The sequence below is a fragment of the Coturnix japonica genome, chromosome 4 (genome assembly GCF_001577835.2).
Source record: "Coturnix japonica isolate 7356 chromosome 4, Coturnix japonica 2.1, whole genome shotgun sequence".
Classification (NCBI taxonomy): Eukaryota; Metazoa; Chordata; class Aves; order Galliformes; family Phasianidae; genus Coturnix; species Coturnix japonica.
The window spans coordinates 69,551,577-69,567,135 of NC_029519.1; the positions used below are offsets into that span (position 1 = coordinate 69,551,577).

Here is a 15,559-nt window from a genome sequence, read left to right on the forward strand (position 1 = left end):
TATATTTTGCGCAGGTCATGCTGGTCCAGCCCAGACATAACACTTTGCTATACCTCAAACGTTGCACTTTCCAGGCTTGTCAGCATTTATTAAGCTTTTAAAATAATTGAAAATAAATGATTGTTATCGATCAATAGAGTTTTGGCATATACCTGGTCGAATGCCCAATCTACATTGGTTGGACTCTGAGCAGATGGAGAGGCTGCAAACATCTCATTAAAGGATCTCGAAGCTTTGGATGGTTGAAGTTTGCTATGAAAGGCAACAGACAAGAACACTGTGAAAAAGCACAGAACTTATCACCAAACAGGAAATCCTCACATCATGTATTAACCACACAGAGTTCTGCAAAGAGTTCTTGTATCTTCATATTCTGACTTGAACTTAGGAAAGGGAATTATTCAGCCATATAACAAGAAAGAAATCACCAGAGAGGGGCAGAGAGCACATGGCTCTTGTAAGCGTCATCATGAAAGCGCTGCTTGCATCGGGGTTTTCTCTTCTGACAAGTTTATAATCCCTCTCTCTATATATATGTATTTCTTTTTTTGCCTCCCCTGGACAATCACCCTGAACTGCAGATTTCTCAATTTAAGGAGATGAATCCCTGAAGAATTCATGAACTGGACAGACTTTATGGAAGGTCTGCATGACAAAATTAAACCCACGTGAACACCACACAGATGGTAACCCCTGAGTGAAATAGATGTTAATATGCTTATTTTTACCTTTTTTTCTTTGTAATAATAACACAACAGAGTTTGTAAAAGAGTAACTATTCATATAAAAGCAAGTATTGATAAATGAATGTATTCTTCTTAGAGAACAGCAGTTCTTTATTACTAGCTAACAAGATAAACCTCTGTGTATTCTATCATGAGGATCAAAACGACAGACATGGCTGAACTTCAAAACCAGTGACTTCAGCTGCCTTTAGCCAATGGAAACCACAATACAAATAAGCACTGAACACAAGCACTGGAACATACCTTGTGACCGGTTTTCTCACTGGAATATCATAAGCTCTAATGATGTTCACTAACAGCTTAATGTCTCCATCTGATAAATTCTGTGCTGTGACCTTCTTCCTTTCCTTTCTTCTTGGCTTTAATGGTCGTTTTGGCTCTGCCAGTTTAAAGAGGCCAATTCCCAAAATACTAACAATCATAAAACAGACATTTAGTCATTTCTGCACGGAATCCAGAATTCTCTTGTTTCCATGACACACATGCAGATTATGCACTAACAGAAAAAGGCAACATATGCTGTTAGTGTTATACAAAACTCTAAGAAATGTCAAAATCTTTAAATAATTTAGTACTACGCCATCCAGTTGTCTTATATTGCATTAATTTGAACTTAAATATGGAAAAAAGGAGCTTTTATATATATATTTGGAATATATACATATATATTCCAAATCTAGGAAAGATATAAGTAAGATAATTCAGGACAGATCTAAACTACAGCTATAAACAAGGTATCTAATAGATGGTAACAACTACTGCAAGAAATATGTAAGGAATCTAATTACACAGCTACGTATAGGCTACAGAAAGGAAGCAGAATGAATACGCCACAACATACCCTGGACCCTCAGAACTTATAACCCAAGGCAAAGCAGAACCAAAGGGGAAAAAAACAAAACAAATAGGAAAGGAATAAAAAGCAGATACATGTTTTTAATACATCGCTGATATTAACTGCAAAAACACCTAAATGACAGACGACATTCCAAAATCTACTTTAAAAGCTGATAAGCCAACAGCACTATTCCCTTACCCATAATAATCACATTCATTACTTCTAAGATAAACCCATGAGTTACTGAGGTCTCACTAAGCAGACACTTTAAACAAATCATGGTGTGTTTTAAATTCACTGACTGCATGAATTAACAAGTCATATCCTATATGTATCTGTATTCAGAATAAAATACATGTCAAGCATGTGACCTGAAACGACTTGAAAAGCTGCCTGCAGTCTCATTGCAATGTGAAAACATGAAGGAAAAATGGCACGAGCTCAACTTCAGGGAGCAACGCTGTGTGTCTCCAGCAGATGGGACTGTTTAGTTTTACTCTGAAGTACAGCTGACATTTTTTGAATCAAGTGTGACACACGTAAGAGTGAATGTGAGCAACTTCTATGAGAAAGAATGTATCTGCCATTCATGACTTACGCTGATTAAGGAAACACTTCTTTACAGAAAGGGTAGTTAAACACTGGAATAGGCTCCCCAGGGAGGTGGTTGAGTCACCATCCCTGGATGTGTGTAAGAGCCGTCTGGATGTGGTGCTTGGAGATGTGATTTAGCAGAGGGCTGTTAGAGTTGGGGTACTATGATTAGGCTGCGGTTGGACTTGATCTTTAAGGTCTTTTCCAGCCTGAGTAATTCCATGATTCTATGATTGAGTCAGCAAAACTAATTAAGAATCAGCTATGTGATGATCACTCAAGTTTCACAATCAAGTATGAGATTCGTAACAAAAATTCAGAGCCAGTGCATGTTCATGTCAGTACACCTTACAAAGAAGTACCAGAGACAACTTTACATTAACTGACTTAGAATCAATGAAGGCAGCTCCTTTACCCCAGAGTAGGAATCTCTTCTTCATTGACCAGGTCAGAGAGCAGGAAATGGTGTTTTGCTATTAGGAAACGGTTAATTACTGATTCTCGAACCTGTGAGTAAAAAACAATGAAGGAAGAAGACAAAATGAAACTTCAATTCCAAACCACAGCAAACACCTGCATTGCCTGCTGTATCCAAATGCCAGAAACATATTCCGTATTTTACTCCACTTTTTGGAAGGAGTCACTTCAAGGAAAGTTTTCTTTCTCCCAGAAACAATTTCTTTCTTCACAACATAATATGAGGCTATTTTACAAATATGTTCCTATAGAAACATAGCAGCCAGCCAGATGTAACCATATGAAAGCATACATCAGAAAAACAGAAGATCAATGTTTATCTGATTACAGTTCATCATCAGAAACAATCTCAACAATAAACGTCACCGACAGACATTTCTGTTGGGCACCTAAATGAAGTTACAGAAAAGACTGCAAAGAAATCTATACGGTGTTAATTATCGAGATTAAAGGCAACACTTTGGACGGTGGGACAATCAGGATGGCCCTGTGTTACTAATCCTATGGTTTCAAATAGATGTTCAAAAACTCTTTGTTCCTTTCATTTCTATGCTGAGGTCACAGAGTGATGCAGAGATGAAAGCATTCCCTCCTCTCTTAACAACTATATAGAAGCAGAGTGAAGGAGTTCTGCCTTTGTCCTTTTATTTCCTTCTAGTCACGTCTTTACATACTGTTTTGTTACAAGATTAGCTGCAACAGAACAGTAACAAAAACTTCTCATATACACCTTCTTTCTTTAAAAGTTTTTATTTAAGTTACAAAATCATTCACAGTGCTGAGGTGACATAAGATTGCATTTCAGACTGACACAATTTCAGATCCGATACCAGCAATCTCATTTTCTAGCATATGTGACAACATATATAAGCACAAGATACCAAAGTGCTAATTTTAAGAAGACCACCTGCATTTATCCAAGTGACAAGCAGAGGTTCTGTGCGCTATTTAACTCCTGACCTGGATGATTTAAACACTCTCCATGGTGTCTCCAACACCAAATCAACCTCAGTATTAGAGCTTTGCTGGCTGACTGGGATTTAATCTACCTTTTTACACTGCCACTGTCCATTTTCAGTACTCCTGAACACTGATGATCCAAATACAGCAACAAAACACGACTTAAAGAAATACCATGGATTTCTATTTTTTGTAGCTTACCTTCTGTAGATAGTTGGCAACAACAGCTCTGCGTGCATCCAGGTAATGCTTGCTGTCAATCACATCCCTCTCATGTAGTCTTTTCTCATAGTCCTGAAATATTTACCACAGTTTGTGATTTGATAAATACCCAATGCACCATTGAATACAAGAAAAAAAGGTAAATATTAATATGTGGATCAAAGTAAACAAAAACAGATGTCAGATATTTAAGGCTATTTTTAATGCTAACGTATACAGTAACAGCATTGCACAACTTCCACGCATAGAGAAAGGAACTTGAGATTCATGTGCTTTAAATCACTTGGAATAGCCCCCCCTTGTTCTAAACCCGAACTTCCACCTGCTTCTGAAAACTGAAATTCCATTGCAGCCAGGAATGGTTGGTGTTACTGCAGCTGCAGTGGGATGAATTCATTACAGACAGAAGAGATACGGGATTCGTGGAAGATGACCTTTCATTTGAACAGATTTGGCTCTGTTTTCTTTTCTCTCTATCAACCAGGCACCTGAAGGAAGCAGTAATGGCTCCCCTCTTAGACTTGCCTGCTTAGGATTACACAAAGGTTTGACTTAGACTCATGAGATGATGATGAGGATGAAGAGACTAATGAGCAACCCAGTATCTGCCCACAGCTAGGGCAGGGACAACAGCAAGGAAGACAGGGTCAAATTCTTTTCTGTGGTGCCACACAATATAAGCAAGGGAACACAGCCAGCACATACAACATAAAAGGTTCAGGCTGGACATGAAGAAAAACACACAAACACAATCAAACAAAATCACTAGTAGGCTACAGCAGCATCAGAACAGGTTATCCCAACAGGTTATTCCACAAGGGCTGTGGAAGCTCCAACTTCTCATGACTTGGATAGCCAACACATGGCTGACCTCACCTAGTGCAGCCAACAGCCCCGTCACTGTGGAAAACAGGGCTAGATGAACACCAGACAATGTTTTCCACAGTATTTCCAAAATTGTACAAGTTTGTGTATTTCCTTGCCAAACAGCCAGGCGGCCAACTAGGAAAAATACCACTTTAAAACTCAGTTTTGAAGATCACGTCATATAAAATGAACTGGGAACAGGTGATCACAGGTTTATCCAACTCACTCTTAATGGGAAAGAAAACAAACAAACAAACCAACAAAAAAAGCAATTCTTAAATTGAAATGAGCAGAGTCAATAAACACAAACTGGAACAGAAGTGTTTATCAAAGGCAAACTTCTTAAATAGAAGTTAAAAAAAAAAACTAATCTAAAATGTGAAAATGAGAAATGTTTATTGTGAAGAAGCCAGATCTGACTGAATCACCAAAGCATGTTTTAAAAAGATACAACCCAAAAGAAATGGAAGGAAGGAATTGTTCAAAGAAATTCATACAAGGTATAAAGCAACAGCTGCCAGAATTCAAGATGATTCTGATCCTGAGAAGGCAGTGAATACACTGAAGTGCTACACAGCCAAACTGCTAAAGAAAACAGAGTATGTGACTTAACAGTAATTGTGGAGCTGAGATTAAACAGAACTGTAGTACAAACCCAATACACATGGTGTGTGAGTAATGTAGATAACAGGCAAGGACAGAGTGGGTTACCTGGAAAAATGTACTGAAATAGAATTGCAACAGAAACCGGAGTAAAACACAAAGAGGTTTTTATACTCAGTGTCACTGTTTGAGCCCTTTCAGTGAAGAACGGTAGAAAAGTTAATAAGAATAAGCCTGAACAACCTTTGTACTACCCTTCTGTAATTGAAATCACTTTTAAAAGGAACTATCTTAGAACATTTGTGCTTACAGTAGTTGCAGTGTTGTATCCTCCTGCTTCCACACTTCAGCTGTGCAAGCATTTCCTCTGAAGGAAGCTGTCTTAATTAGATTAAAATAACACCAGAACAAATAGAGGAATACAATTCCCATTTTTTAAATGTCAGCAGACCGGTACATTCTTTAAGGGCCCAAATGGCTTGCAAGTCAAATATTAACATTAGAACTAGAAAATAAAGAGGATGTTTTATTAGAGGCGGACGTACTTGAAGCAGTTTCAGAAAACAACCTACCTGGAAAATTTTCTCACTGATTTCTCGTTCATATAAAGGGACTTGCTTATAGTTTCGGAACTCTGCCACCTCCTCATTCCGGAGCTGCAAGAGTCGGAATCTCTTTGATCTATTAAATTCTTCATCAGAAACAAAATTAAACTCTTGCTGCAACTGTTCCAGTCTGAAGAAGTCGGGAACACGTGTCTCTCCACTACTGGCAACCTAAATCAGACAGAAAGTTAGTACTCGTTTTGTACTAATGAAGTCTGTCAAATAACTTTTGCCAAGTTGTACACGCATATTTTGCAAGAATGTTTTTATTCCATGCAGAAGCAGTTAAGATGGACCAAACTGAGACCAAAACATTATATGTTTTAAAGCAGGCTTTTGTTGAGCAAGGAGTGAGAACACAGAATACACTTTGGAATCCTGTAATACTCTACCACCCCTACACATAAACAAAACACTGAAGGGTAAGTAAATTCTAACACAGCAGAGTGACCTACTGGAAAGGTGAGTCTTCTACCTAAGTTCAGCTACATGAGCAGCTCTCCAATTTGATGCGTAGCAGTCTCAGCTGCTGCAATAAACTAAAATTCGTGCAGCCTTGACTGATGAGCAGCTTCCTACTTAATACAAACAAGTGCAGATGCAGTACTCCTGCACCTTATGGAAAAAAGAAATTCAAAGTTGTATAGTAACATTTAGGTATGTAATTAATCAGCCTGAATATTCTCTATTACCTATTTTCCACCACTAGAAATCCTACTGAACGAATGGATTAATGAATCCTATTTTTAATAGACATTATGCTTCTTAGCATTCACACAAGTACATCCATCGGAAATTTAAATTGGTTCTGGTGTTTCACAGCTCCATTAGCCCTATAGCTCTGAAAAAAACCCACTTACCATAATCATCTGCATCAGAGCTGCGTTGTTTGGGTCATTTGGATCAAGTTTTGTTTCTGCTGCCCACTTAGCCAGTTTCTTCATGTCAGTTAAGCCTGATGTGCCAATGGATGCAATAGCATCAATATTTTTTAAAGCACTAAAAGACAACAGACAGAACCGGTATCAGATGATTCCACCTAAAACATTTAATAACAAAAATATATTTAAAGCAATCTTGGAAAAATGAAACCAAAAGCTAATAAAAAACCCTATAGCCTGAAAATAATTACACAGCTCTTAAAGGAACTTCCCAGATTTACAGCCCTTGCCTGCGCGATGTCTAAAATCCCTTCTCTAGTCTGTCTCCTGTAACAGTGTTTTCTAGACAGAACCTGGACCTAATTCACCCTCCTGCCAGGTCTGGAACTGCTGCCAGCACCCTGCTCTGCCTGCCACATTCAGATCCTGTAGGCCCACGTGATGGCTGGCACCGAGTGCGCTGCACTGTTTTGCCCTTGGCTTCTCACTTGTGTTCACCTACTTGTATTCACAGTAGTCAAGTATGGGAGGTAGTCAGGAGAACATCTGTACAATGATTTGCACATCTGCATGTTCATTAGCTGTATACCACCCAATGTGGATGGTGTCCTGGTTCTTGTTAGGGGTCCTTGCTCTCTACTTATCCGAGTATTCTATTTTTAAGAAAGCTTTAATAACTTACAGATCTTTCTCAAGCTTGGTTAGAACCAGCCAACCTAGCAGTCACTGCAGTAGCAGATAAAGCAGTGAAGTTAAGATTGTATCATTAGAGCATCTTGAACAAACATACACTGAATCACAGATGAGCTGAAAAGCCAACAGGCAAAGACTAACTTTAGGCATGAAAACCTTACATCAGACTCACAGTCGACAATGGAAAATCACGGACAGTGTTCATCTCTAAAATGCGATCCAAATAAGAATGTTTTACACTGAACATCCTTCTGGATTCTCCCATTTTTCACAAACTACCGTAATTTTAGTCTGTCAAGTTTGAAGTCAGCCTTTGGAAATTCATCTTTATGGCTTTTATCTTATGCTATTCTGGTCTCATTGAAGTCAGCAAGTTATTTATCTGCTGATCAGCCAATTACTCGAATGGCTGCAGCTTGAGTCCAAAGTAGCATAAAAGTGATGCAAGTGCCACGGTTTAGCTTCTAAATAAAAAAAGGCTGATAGAATCCAATCAGCTGGAAAAATTACTTTCTCAGTTTAGTAAGTACGGTCAAATTCTTAAGGCTTTGGAGTGAAGTAACCTGAGGTCATTACAAAAGCACACGTTATGACTTCATCAGAATTACACACAAAAAAAAGCAACAGTAAAATGGACAAGTAAACTGCCACGTCCAACATGAAGCCACGGGGCAATCAGAATGTTTGGAGTGGAGGAATATATTAACATACTAATTTCTGCAGTTCAACACACTTCTGATGGGATAAAATTCATTAAAAATATTACCTTGGAATGATACAGATGTGACCGACTTCCTAAATTCTTTCTTACTTAAAACTCATTTATTAACTACTACTGTTTCCATACTACAGTTTTTATCATTAGTTGGAGAAACGGCATTTATAGCATGTGTCCCAATATCCCCAAATGTACTTTGTATAAGAAAAAGGTGGAGCTTCTACTCTTTGCAAAAAATGATTACAGGGATGTTCCTTACCAACACAAAGCAAAATCTGGACTACGTCTACACCTTGAGTACCATAAAAATGAACTTAATCAGCTTGAGCCTTGTTTAATATTACCTATAAATAACATACTGAGAAACTGTATCACATTACCTTGGGATTCCCATGTTTTGCTGAGATACTGGAGGAATTAGGGGGATTCCTTTTTCTCCAACTGCCCAAGAAACACTATTTGATACCTTCCCAGAAGTCATTAAAGCCATTTGATTGCTACCATCAGCTTCAAACGAAAAGGATACATCTATCAAGGGAAAATAAAGCAGTATATTTATGTATGTTTATAGTATATCTATAGCATATTTAGCCATTGAAACAGCGTCTAGATAGTTTTAAAAATGCTTCCGAAAAATACATGGTCAAATTACTCCTTCTATATAAACACACAGGTTACATGAAACAACGTGACTCTGTTGCATGCTGCAGAGAAGGACTCCACTCTACAAAAGGAGAGAAAGATTCTATTCTGGCTACAGCAAGGCTTTCCATTGCGCCACAGAGAAACACCGCGTCTTCAAGACTAAGCCAAAGCTTTTTTTTTTTCCCCTGGTAATTTTTAGATTCGGTGTATGTATTCTTTTTGTCAACGAGACAGAAATTCACAGTCAAAAGAATTATGCATATGTGAAACTTCACTCCTAAAGGTCTGTGGTACACAACTGTGTAGACAGTCATCACAGTTAATGACGTTTACACACAAAAGTGTTGCAAAAATTTTCCTTTCACACTCTCTTCTTGAGAGCTTTTTAGTTGTTGTTCTGCTCTATTTCTATCTGTATTTCATGCTCTGTACCTTTATGTGTCAGTTATCCCATAATACAGTTCAAACATTATATTAACTTAAAAGTTCTGCACGTTATACTGTTTTCTCTTTTTTATTACCTCTCCCTCACTTTAATTTCCCATTTTGAAATCCCAATGGTCAAATGTTTTAGAGGACACTGTTATACCAAATACTTCATCTGCATACACATTTATACAGTCAGTTTTTCAGTGCTTTGAAGTGTCAAAATTGCTGCATCTATGCTGATTAACACCATATGCTTTCTCTGCTCTGTCACAGGCCTCATTACTTAAGAACCAAATAAACAATTAAAAAACCCACACAACTTCTACAGTTAGTTGAGCTTCTCTGATACTATAAGCCGAGTAAGAAACACACACATTGTTGTTAACTGAATTTACTCTGAAGCCTATGCCAGCCTGTTACTTCTATGTGGCTTCAGCAAAATGAGCAGCGCTGAAGAACTGAAATGAGGAAGGGTGACGTTCCCTACCACTCCCAACTCCTTCATGGTCCAGCACCACACGCTGTTTGCTGCTGAACTCTATCTCCTCCATGGGAGCGCTGCCTGTCAGAACTGTTGTCTCAGGAACTGGTATGAAAACTTCAGCCAGCAAGGTGCTGCTGCCCATACCTGTCGTTTCATAGATCTAGAAAAATCCATGGCAACAGACATTAAATAAGGAAATAAATAAATTCTTTACGATGAACTGATAAGAAGTTGAAAGCTGAAGGAAGCAAAAACATTGTTAATTAAAATAATCATGACGAAATACATGTTTGAGCTTCACAGCTTTGGACAAAAGGTTTTGTTATGACTTAAGCATTAAATAATTCATTTAAATCAATTAAATTCATTTGCTTTTTAAAATGTGTAATTAGTAGACATTTCAGCTGCTAACAGCTAACTCGGACTGAGTTCTTAGTACTATACCCCCCTCACTTTTTAACATACAGGCATGGGAACAGTATGGCAAACTCCAGGCTTTAAAGAGCATCACTGTACAACGTGCATCTGTTTGGTATAAGGACTCTGTCTCATGACAGACTAAGTAAGACACACAGTTCAGTTCTGGTTGTACAGTGGGCTGCTTTGCTCTTTCTTGGCCAATTTCAGGCGCAGAGAGCTTAAAAGCAATTTCTCATTCCCTGTTTAAATGTTTTTAATCAAAGTAGATGGTAAATTGGCAATTACTTGTAATGAGTTTTTATTTTCTCTTTCCCAACAAGCATTAAAGTGTTTTTATGACGTGGATACAAATGTACTAAGAAGAATATTTTGGAAACTTTACCTGCAATAAAAATCAGGTTTTCTAATAGAGGTGGCTTTACTTCATTTAATCACATCCCAATTACTAACTTCCCCCATGCAGCCCACAGTCACGTTATAGGCACATATATTCATAGTAACATAAGTATTATACATGTTAGAAGTTTGAGAGCTATAAAAGATGGATAATTTAGAAAGGGTCCTTCTTTCCAACACTGCTGCAGAGCAAAACATAAGCATTACACAAGGAACCACTCTTCATATTACCTTCTCAAAAACCACTATTATAAATCGTGACCCACCTGTAGCTTCAAACTCTCTGGCCAGTTGAATATTTGTAAGTTGAAAATCTGTCCAAAGTGAACTCTGAAATCTGAACTCAGAGGTCGAGTAACGGTCCTTGATACTTCTTTGGAGTTGAAAAAGACTTTTATAAATGCAGAGCGTTTGTTGACGTCTTCTCGCCGTAAAACCTCTGCCCTGTAAATGTGTCAAACAAGTGGTGAGAACGAGTGGTGAGCTGCAGAAGCAGAAGGTTAAGATTTTAATCATTAAGCCAAACAGAATGGCAAGCACACATTTTGGAAGCTGTAGAGGTAAAAATCAAATAAATAACAGTGGATAATCACTGTAAGAAGTGTATTACAACATTTATCTTACCGAGGACACTGCTCACTTGGAGTTATGCTTCCTGACAAGACGAGTTCAGGAATTAAAGCAGGTTCTCCAGGTTTCCTTCTGCAGCTGTTAGCTTTTTCTCTAACCTGCTGCTCTATTTCCAGGCTATCGACCATTTTAGGTGGGATGGGTTTAACAGGTTCCTCACCATGATCATAATCTTCTATTGATTCTTCTTCTCCAAGGTCTTTCTTCTTACTTTTCTTTTTGGACTTCTGCATATAGAAATAACAACGTTCTATCAAAATGTACTATTTTGATCAGTATGGCTTTTTGTCTTGCTCTCTTGATACACAGCATGTGCTGAGCAGGAAATAACAGTATAATTTTATAAATCACTGCACAGAAAGAGAAGATTTCTTTTATTCTGTAGTACTGTTTCAGATTTGGAATTCAGCAACGCATTCCACTGACAGGCTTCAAGAATATGATGCGCTTCAAACAAAACACTTGTTTAATGTTTGTTTAATGTACAACACAACCGTTTCTTATATGTTTTGATCAGCAGCAGATAAGCTTTAGACGACTGTGAGCAACTTGGCTCTTCCGCACTTACAGAGTAATGGGATGTTCAGGCAATCCAAACCAACCACACCGTGTTTTCCCATGCAATAACTAGTATGTTCCACATAGGCAGAATATATCCAAATACACTAGAAAATTCAGTCATGCCCATTCTGACATTGACTTTTCTCTGTATTACAAGGATAAGCTTTGAACATAGTTAGTAATAATCCAATTTTTGTGAAGCAATGACATCAACAGTGATTTAAACAAACCTGTGCCTTCTTCCAGGATTTCCACTCTTGTAGCTCAGTTTTATACTCCTCCATTTTCTTTTCATATTCTTCCATGTATTCTTCTTGTAATTCATTTATCTCAGCCTGAATTTCTGCTTCATATGCTTTCTCATCTGCTCTCTGATCAAATTCCTCCCTTCAAAACAATTGTATAAACATGATGTATAAATTTATATAAACATCACATTAAAGATTATCACACATAGCATAAATCCACTTCTCCATGAATTAATTCTGTTATATCAAAAGCACTGTGTGTTGAAAAATACTAGCACAGTCTACAAGAGTTGACAGCAGATTGCTACCATCCAAAAGGAATTTAATTACTTTTTTTTTTTTACTTGTTAGACCTTAGAAGTTTCACTTTGTTACAGTCATTACATTCTTCCCTACTCCAAGTCTGGCAAGCCCAACCAGCGACAGACACTACTCAGCTCCTTACTTTTGCACCCTTCACATTCCAAAACAGCTCATCGCCCTAAAACCTCACTGCTGGCAAATGAAATACAAAGAATGTTATCAAGACATACTTCCTCAGATAAAGCTTCATGGGTGTGTTAGTGAACTTCTGAAATTCACGGAGGGACTTCATTTGTTTCCAAACTTTTATAATACTTTTAAGCAACATTCTATCTTTTTCTTGTTCAGCATCACGAAGTCTTCTGGTTTGCCTAGAAATATTAAAAACATGTACAAAATCAGTTGTATGACTCAGTGGAACAATACAGTGAAAAGCTTAGATACCAAAAGCCAATTGATGTGGTTTCCAATGTGACTGATGGCTGCAGTGGTTTAAATCCAATGTGCATAAAAACCAGATGAACTTGAAGATGACAGGATTTGGTTTCCTTCACTATCAGTACTCTACGCTCTAGTCTCATGAATTTTGGACAATCTGATTTCAATTACAGTTCATTCTCTAGAGACTTCTGAGTCTTCTGAAATGCTTATTACAGCTGTACATCATTAAAAACATTTTAAAGTCAATGCCTGTAAACAACAGCCCAGGAAACTAATGCTGCTGCTATGAAGTAATGCTTATTAGAATCATACATTACAAAATATGTTTTACACTTAACATGCTTTTAGTTCTACTAAAAAGCACTCGTAAAGATGAAGTAATGTAGTAATGTATGAAGTAATCTAAGTAGCCCTACAAGATTCTTTACACAAGCAAAATTAACAGGGCTCTTTTGCCTCAGACTATTTCACATTTCTATCCTTCAAAATGTTTGTACAACAGATATTCATTAGCACCTTTAATGATGAACACACTCTGGCGTCAAGAACAACAGACATTTTCCAGTACTACCCTGGTAGCTAAATATGCCTAGTACTAGTAATTGGGGGTAAAGGAAAGAAAATAAGATGTCAAGTAAAACATTATTACTTGTAATACTTGGAGAGCATGGAAGAAAGGGAGCCTGAGTTACAGCTCAGAGAGAAGTAACACATAATACATTATTTAAAAGCACGAGCAGAGGTAGCAAAAACAATAAACAAAGTTGAAATTCAGACTTTTTGGAACGTAAGATGAGCAAGTGCTCCATTTCATTAGATGCCAGTTGATACTTATCCATCTAGCTTGAAATCCCTTTCTTTTTTTGTTCTAAAAGATGAAGTCAGTAGACAAGAAGATGCTTAAAGACAGCATCAGTAATTATGCCTATGTAATTTATCCTACGATGAAGGAGGACCTTTCAGTAGAGATTCCCCTCTTCTGAAATACATCAGCCAGAAGAGCAGGAAACCTTCAATCTGCTGCAAACAATGATTTTCTCTTCAGCAAATGGAGACAGAAGGGCTGAAATTGCGCATTTGCAAAGCTGCTCTGCACTCAGATGACACTCCTTGCTCAAATCAACAGAAAACTACAGCTCTGATGTTTAGACAGTGAAGAGAACACAGCAATTACGTTATTGGAGGGTGGAGGAAGTAGTTATAAAGATTATTTTCCATGCTACACTCTCTTCCCATCTGCAGTTTTTCATGAGTACGCTACACTGATCTTCAGGGAAATGAAATCTTAAAATTGAGACAAGGCAGATCAGATGTTTTTACCTACATACGTGGTCCCAGTCAGGTGAAAAACCACGACAGTAACAATCCTGAGCCTACCTGAGCCTCATGTGTAACAGCTCCCAACAACAGAGCTGCTGCCAAGAAGAATTAGATATGAAAGCCCATCAGTCACCCCAGCCAAGCTCATCTCACATTACTTATGCAACACTGATCTCATTGATTTCAGTCAAGTTTTTCCCGATTCATAATAGTGAAACACTAAGCTAAAGCAGGCACGTAAGACCTAGGAAAGCCTTAAGATATCCAGAAGGAATTGTCTAATTGGGATTAACAACAAAGCAAGGCTCAGGGTTGGTACCAGAAAACAAGAGCCACCCTTTCATAGTGAACCCTCTCATTTCTAATCTGCTTTCCCTGGTAAGAGCTCCTGTCTCTAAGGTATTGCATGGTAACTGCACACCTTTTGTTCCTATCATACGTGCTGAAATACTAATACAAATTACTGCTTTTCGATGGGAGACTTTGTCCTTTAGTATGAACAATACAGTATATATATTCCAGTATGTCCTGCACAGATAATAATATATGGCAAGTCAGCATACATAGAGGATGAAAACGTGAAGAAGCAACTCCCAAACTAAGAGTAACGTGGATGTGCAAGTACAAGCTGGTGAAGACTAGTAACAGAACAGTGATTCAAAAAAGTATATGGATTTTCATTGAAAATGTATTATAAACTTCACTTATGTGAACCACTGTAACATTGCGGACTTTTTGTTGTCATTGCCCAGTTTCAGACTTCTGATAAACTTTCAGATTTTTAAGTATACAAAAGGGCTGTTCCAAAAGTAATGCCGCTAATGCCTTAGGCTCCCCAGGGAGGTGGCTGAATCGCCATCCCTGGATGTGTTTAAGAGCTGTTTGGATGTGGTGCTCAGGGATATGATGTAGTGGAGGGTTTTTAGAGTTAGGGTACTATGGTTAGGCTGCGGTTGGACTTGATGATCTTCAGGGTCTTTTCCAACCTGGGTAATTCTATGATTCTATGATTATTTCACTGTGTTATCCCTCGACATCAGAGGTGGATGTGAGCGGTATGGCAGTGAAGGTTGACCCTTCCCACCAATATTCCATTTTGTTGCTGTGAGACAGATGGCAGCAGAGGTGCAGTCTGACAAAAGGGCATCTGACATGGAAGTGCAGATGAAGCAAAAGCTCTTGGAACTTAATTCCTCCATGGACAAACAATGACACCTGCTCACACTCACTGAATGTTTATGGAGACCAAACAGTGGCTGCAGTGTGTCAGTGGGGTGTTTCAGCAGTGGTGTCAGCAACATGAAGGACAACCCACATTCAAGAGGAACGTGCACAGCTGTTATACTACAAGCTGCAGAGCATCTTGATCAGCTCACCCATACAGATTGGTTATGTTGAAAAATAGTGCTTTGTAGATGAGAGTTTTCTCTCTCAGAGTGCTATTGTGTTCTTCATATGTTTTAGGTTCCAGGGAAATA

The 15,559-nt window shown here is 38.1% G+C and overlaps 1 protein-coding gene across 4 annotated transcripts in view; it reads right to left on the reverse strand.

The window, feature by feature from the left end:
- CC2D2A (coiled-coil and C2 domain containing 2A) overlaps positions 1–15,559 on the reverse strand; it is a 43,568-nt gene that overhangs the window by 8,878 nt on the left and 19,131 nt on the right. For all 4 annotated transcript variants that reach the window (XM_015862616.2, XM_032444563.1, XM_015862615.1 and 1 more), the window contains 12 exons: positions 12,551–12,691; positions 12,000–12,156; positions 11,203–11,435; positions 10,845–11,022; positions 9,766–9,922; positions 8,585–8,732; positions 6,773–6,911; positions 5,880–6,083; positions 3,817–3,909; positions 2,594–2,685; positions 990–1,157; positions 153–252 (listed from right to left, as the gene is read on the reverse strand). In XM_015862616.2, the coding sequence (XP_015718102.1) occupies positions 153–252; positions 990–1,157; positions 2,594–2,685; positions 3,817–3,909; positions 5,880–6,083; positions 6,773–6,911; positions 8,585–8,732; positions 9,766–9,922; positions 10,845–11,022; positions 11,203–11,435; positions 12,000–12,156; positions 12,551–12,691 (1,810 nt within the window). The remainder of the gene's footprint in view (positions 1–152; positions 253–989; positions 1,158–2,593; positions 2,686–3,816; positions 3,910–5,879; positions 6,084–6,772; positions 6,912–8,584; positions 8,733–9,765; positions 9,923–10,844; positions 11,023–11,202; positions 11,436–11,999; positions 12,157–12,550; positions 12,692–15,559) is intronic.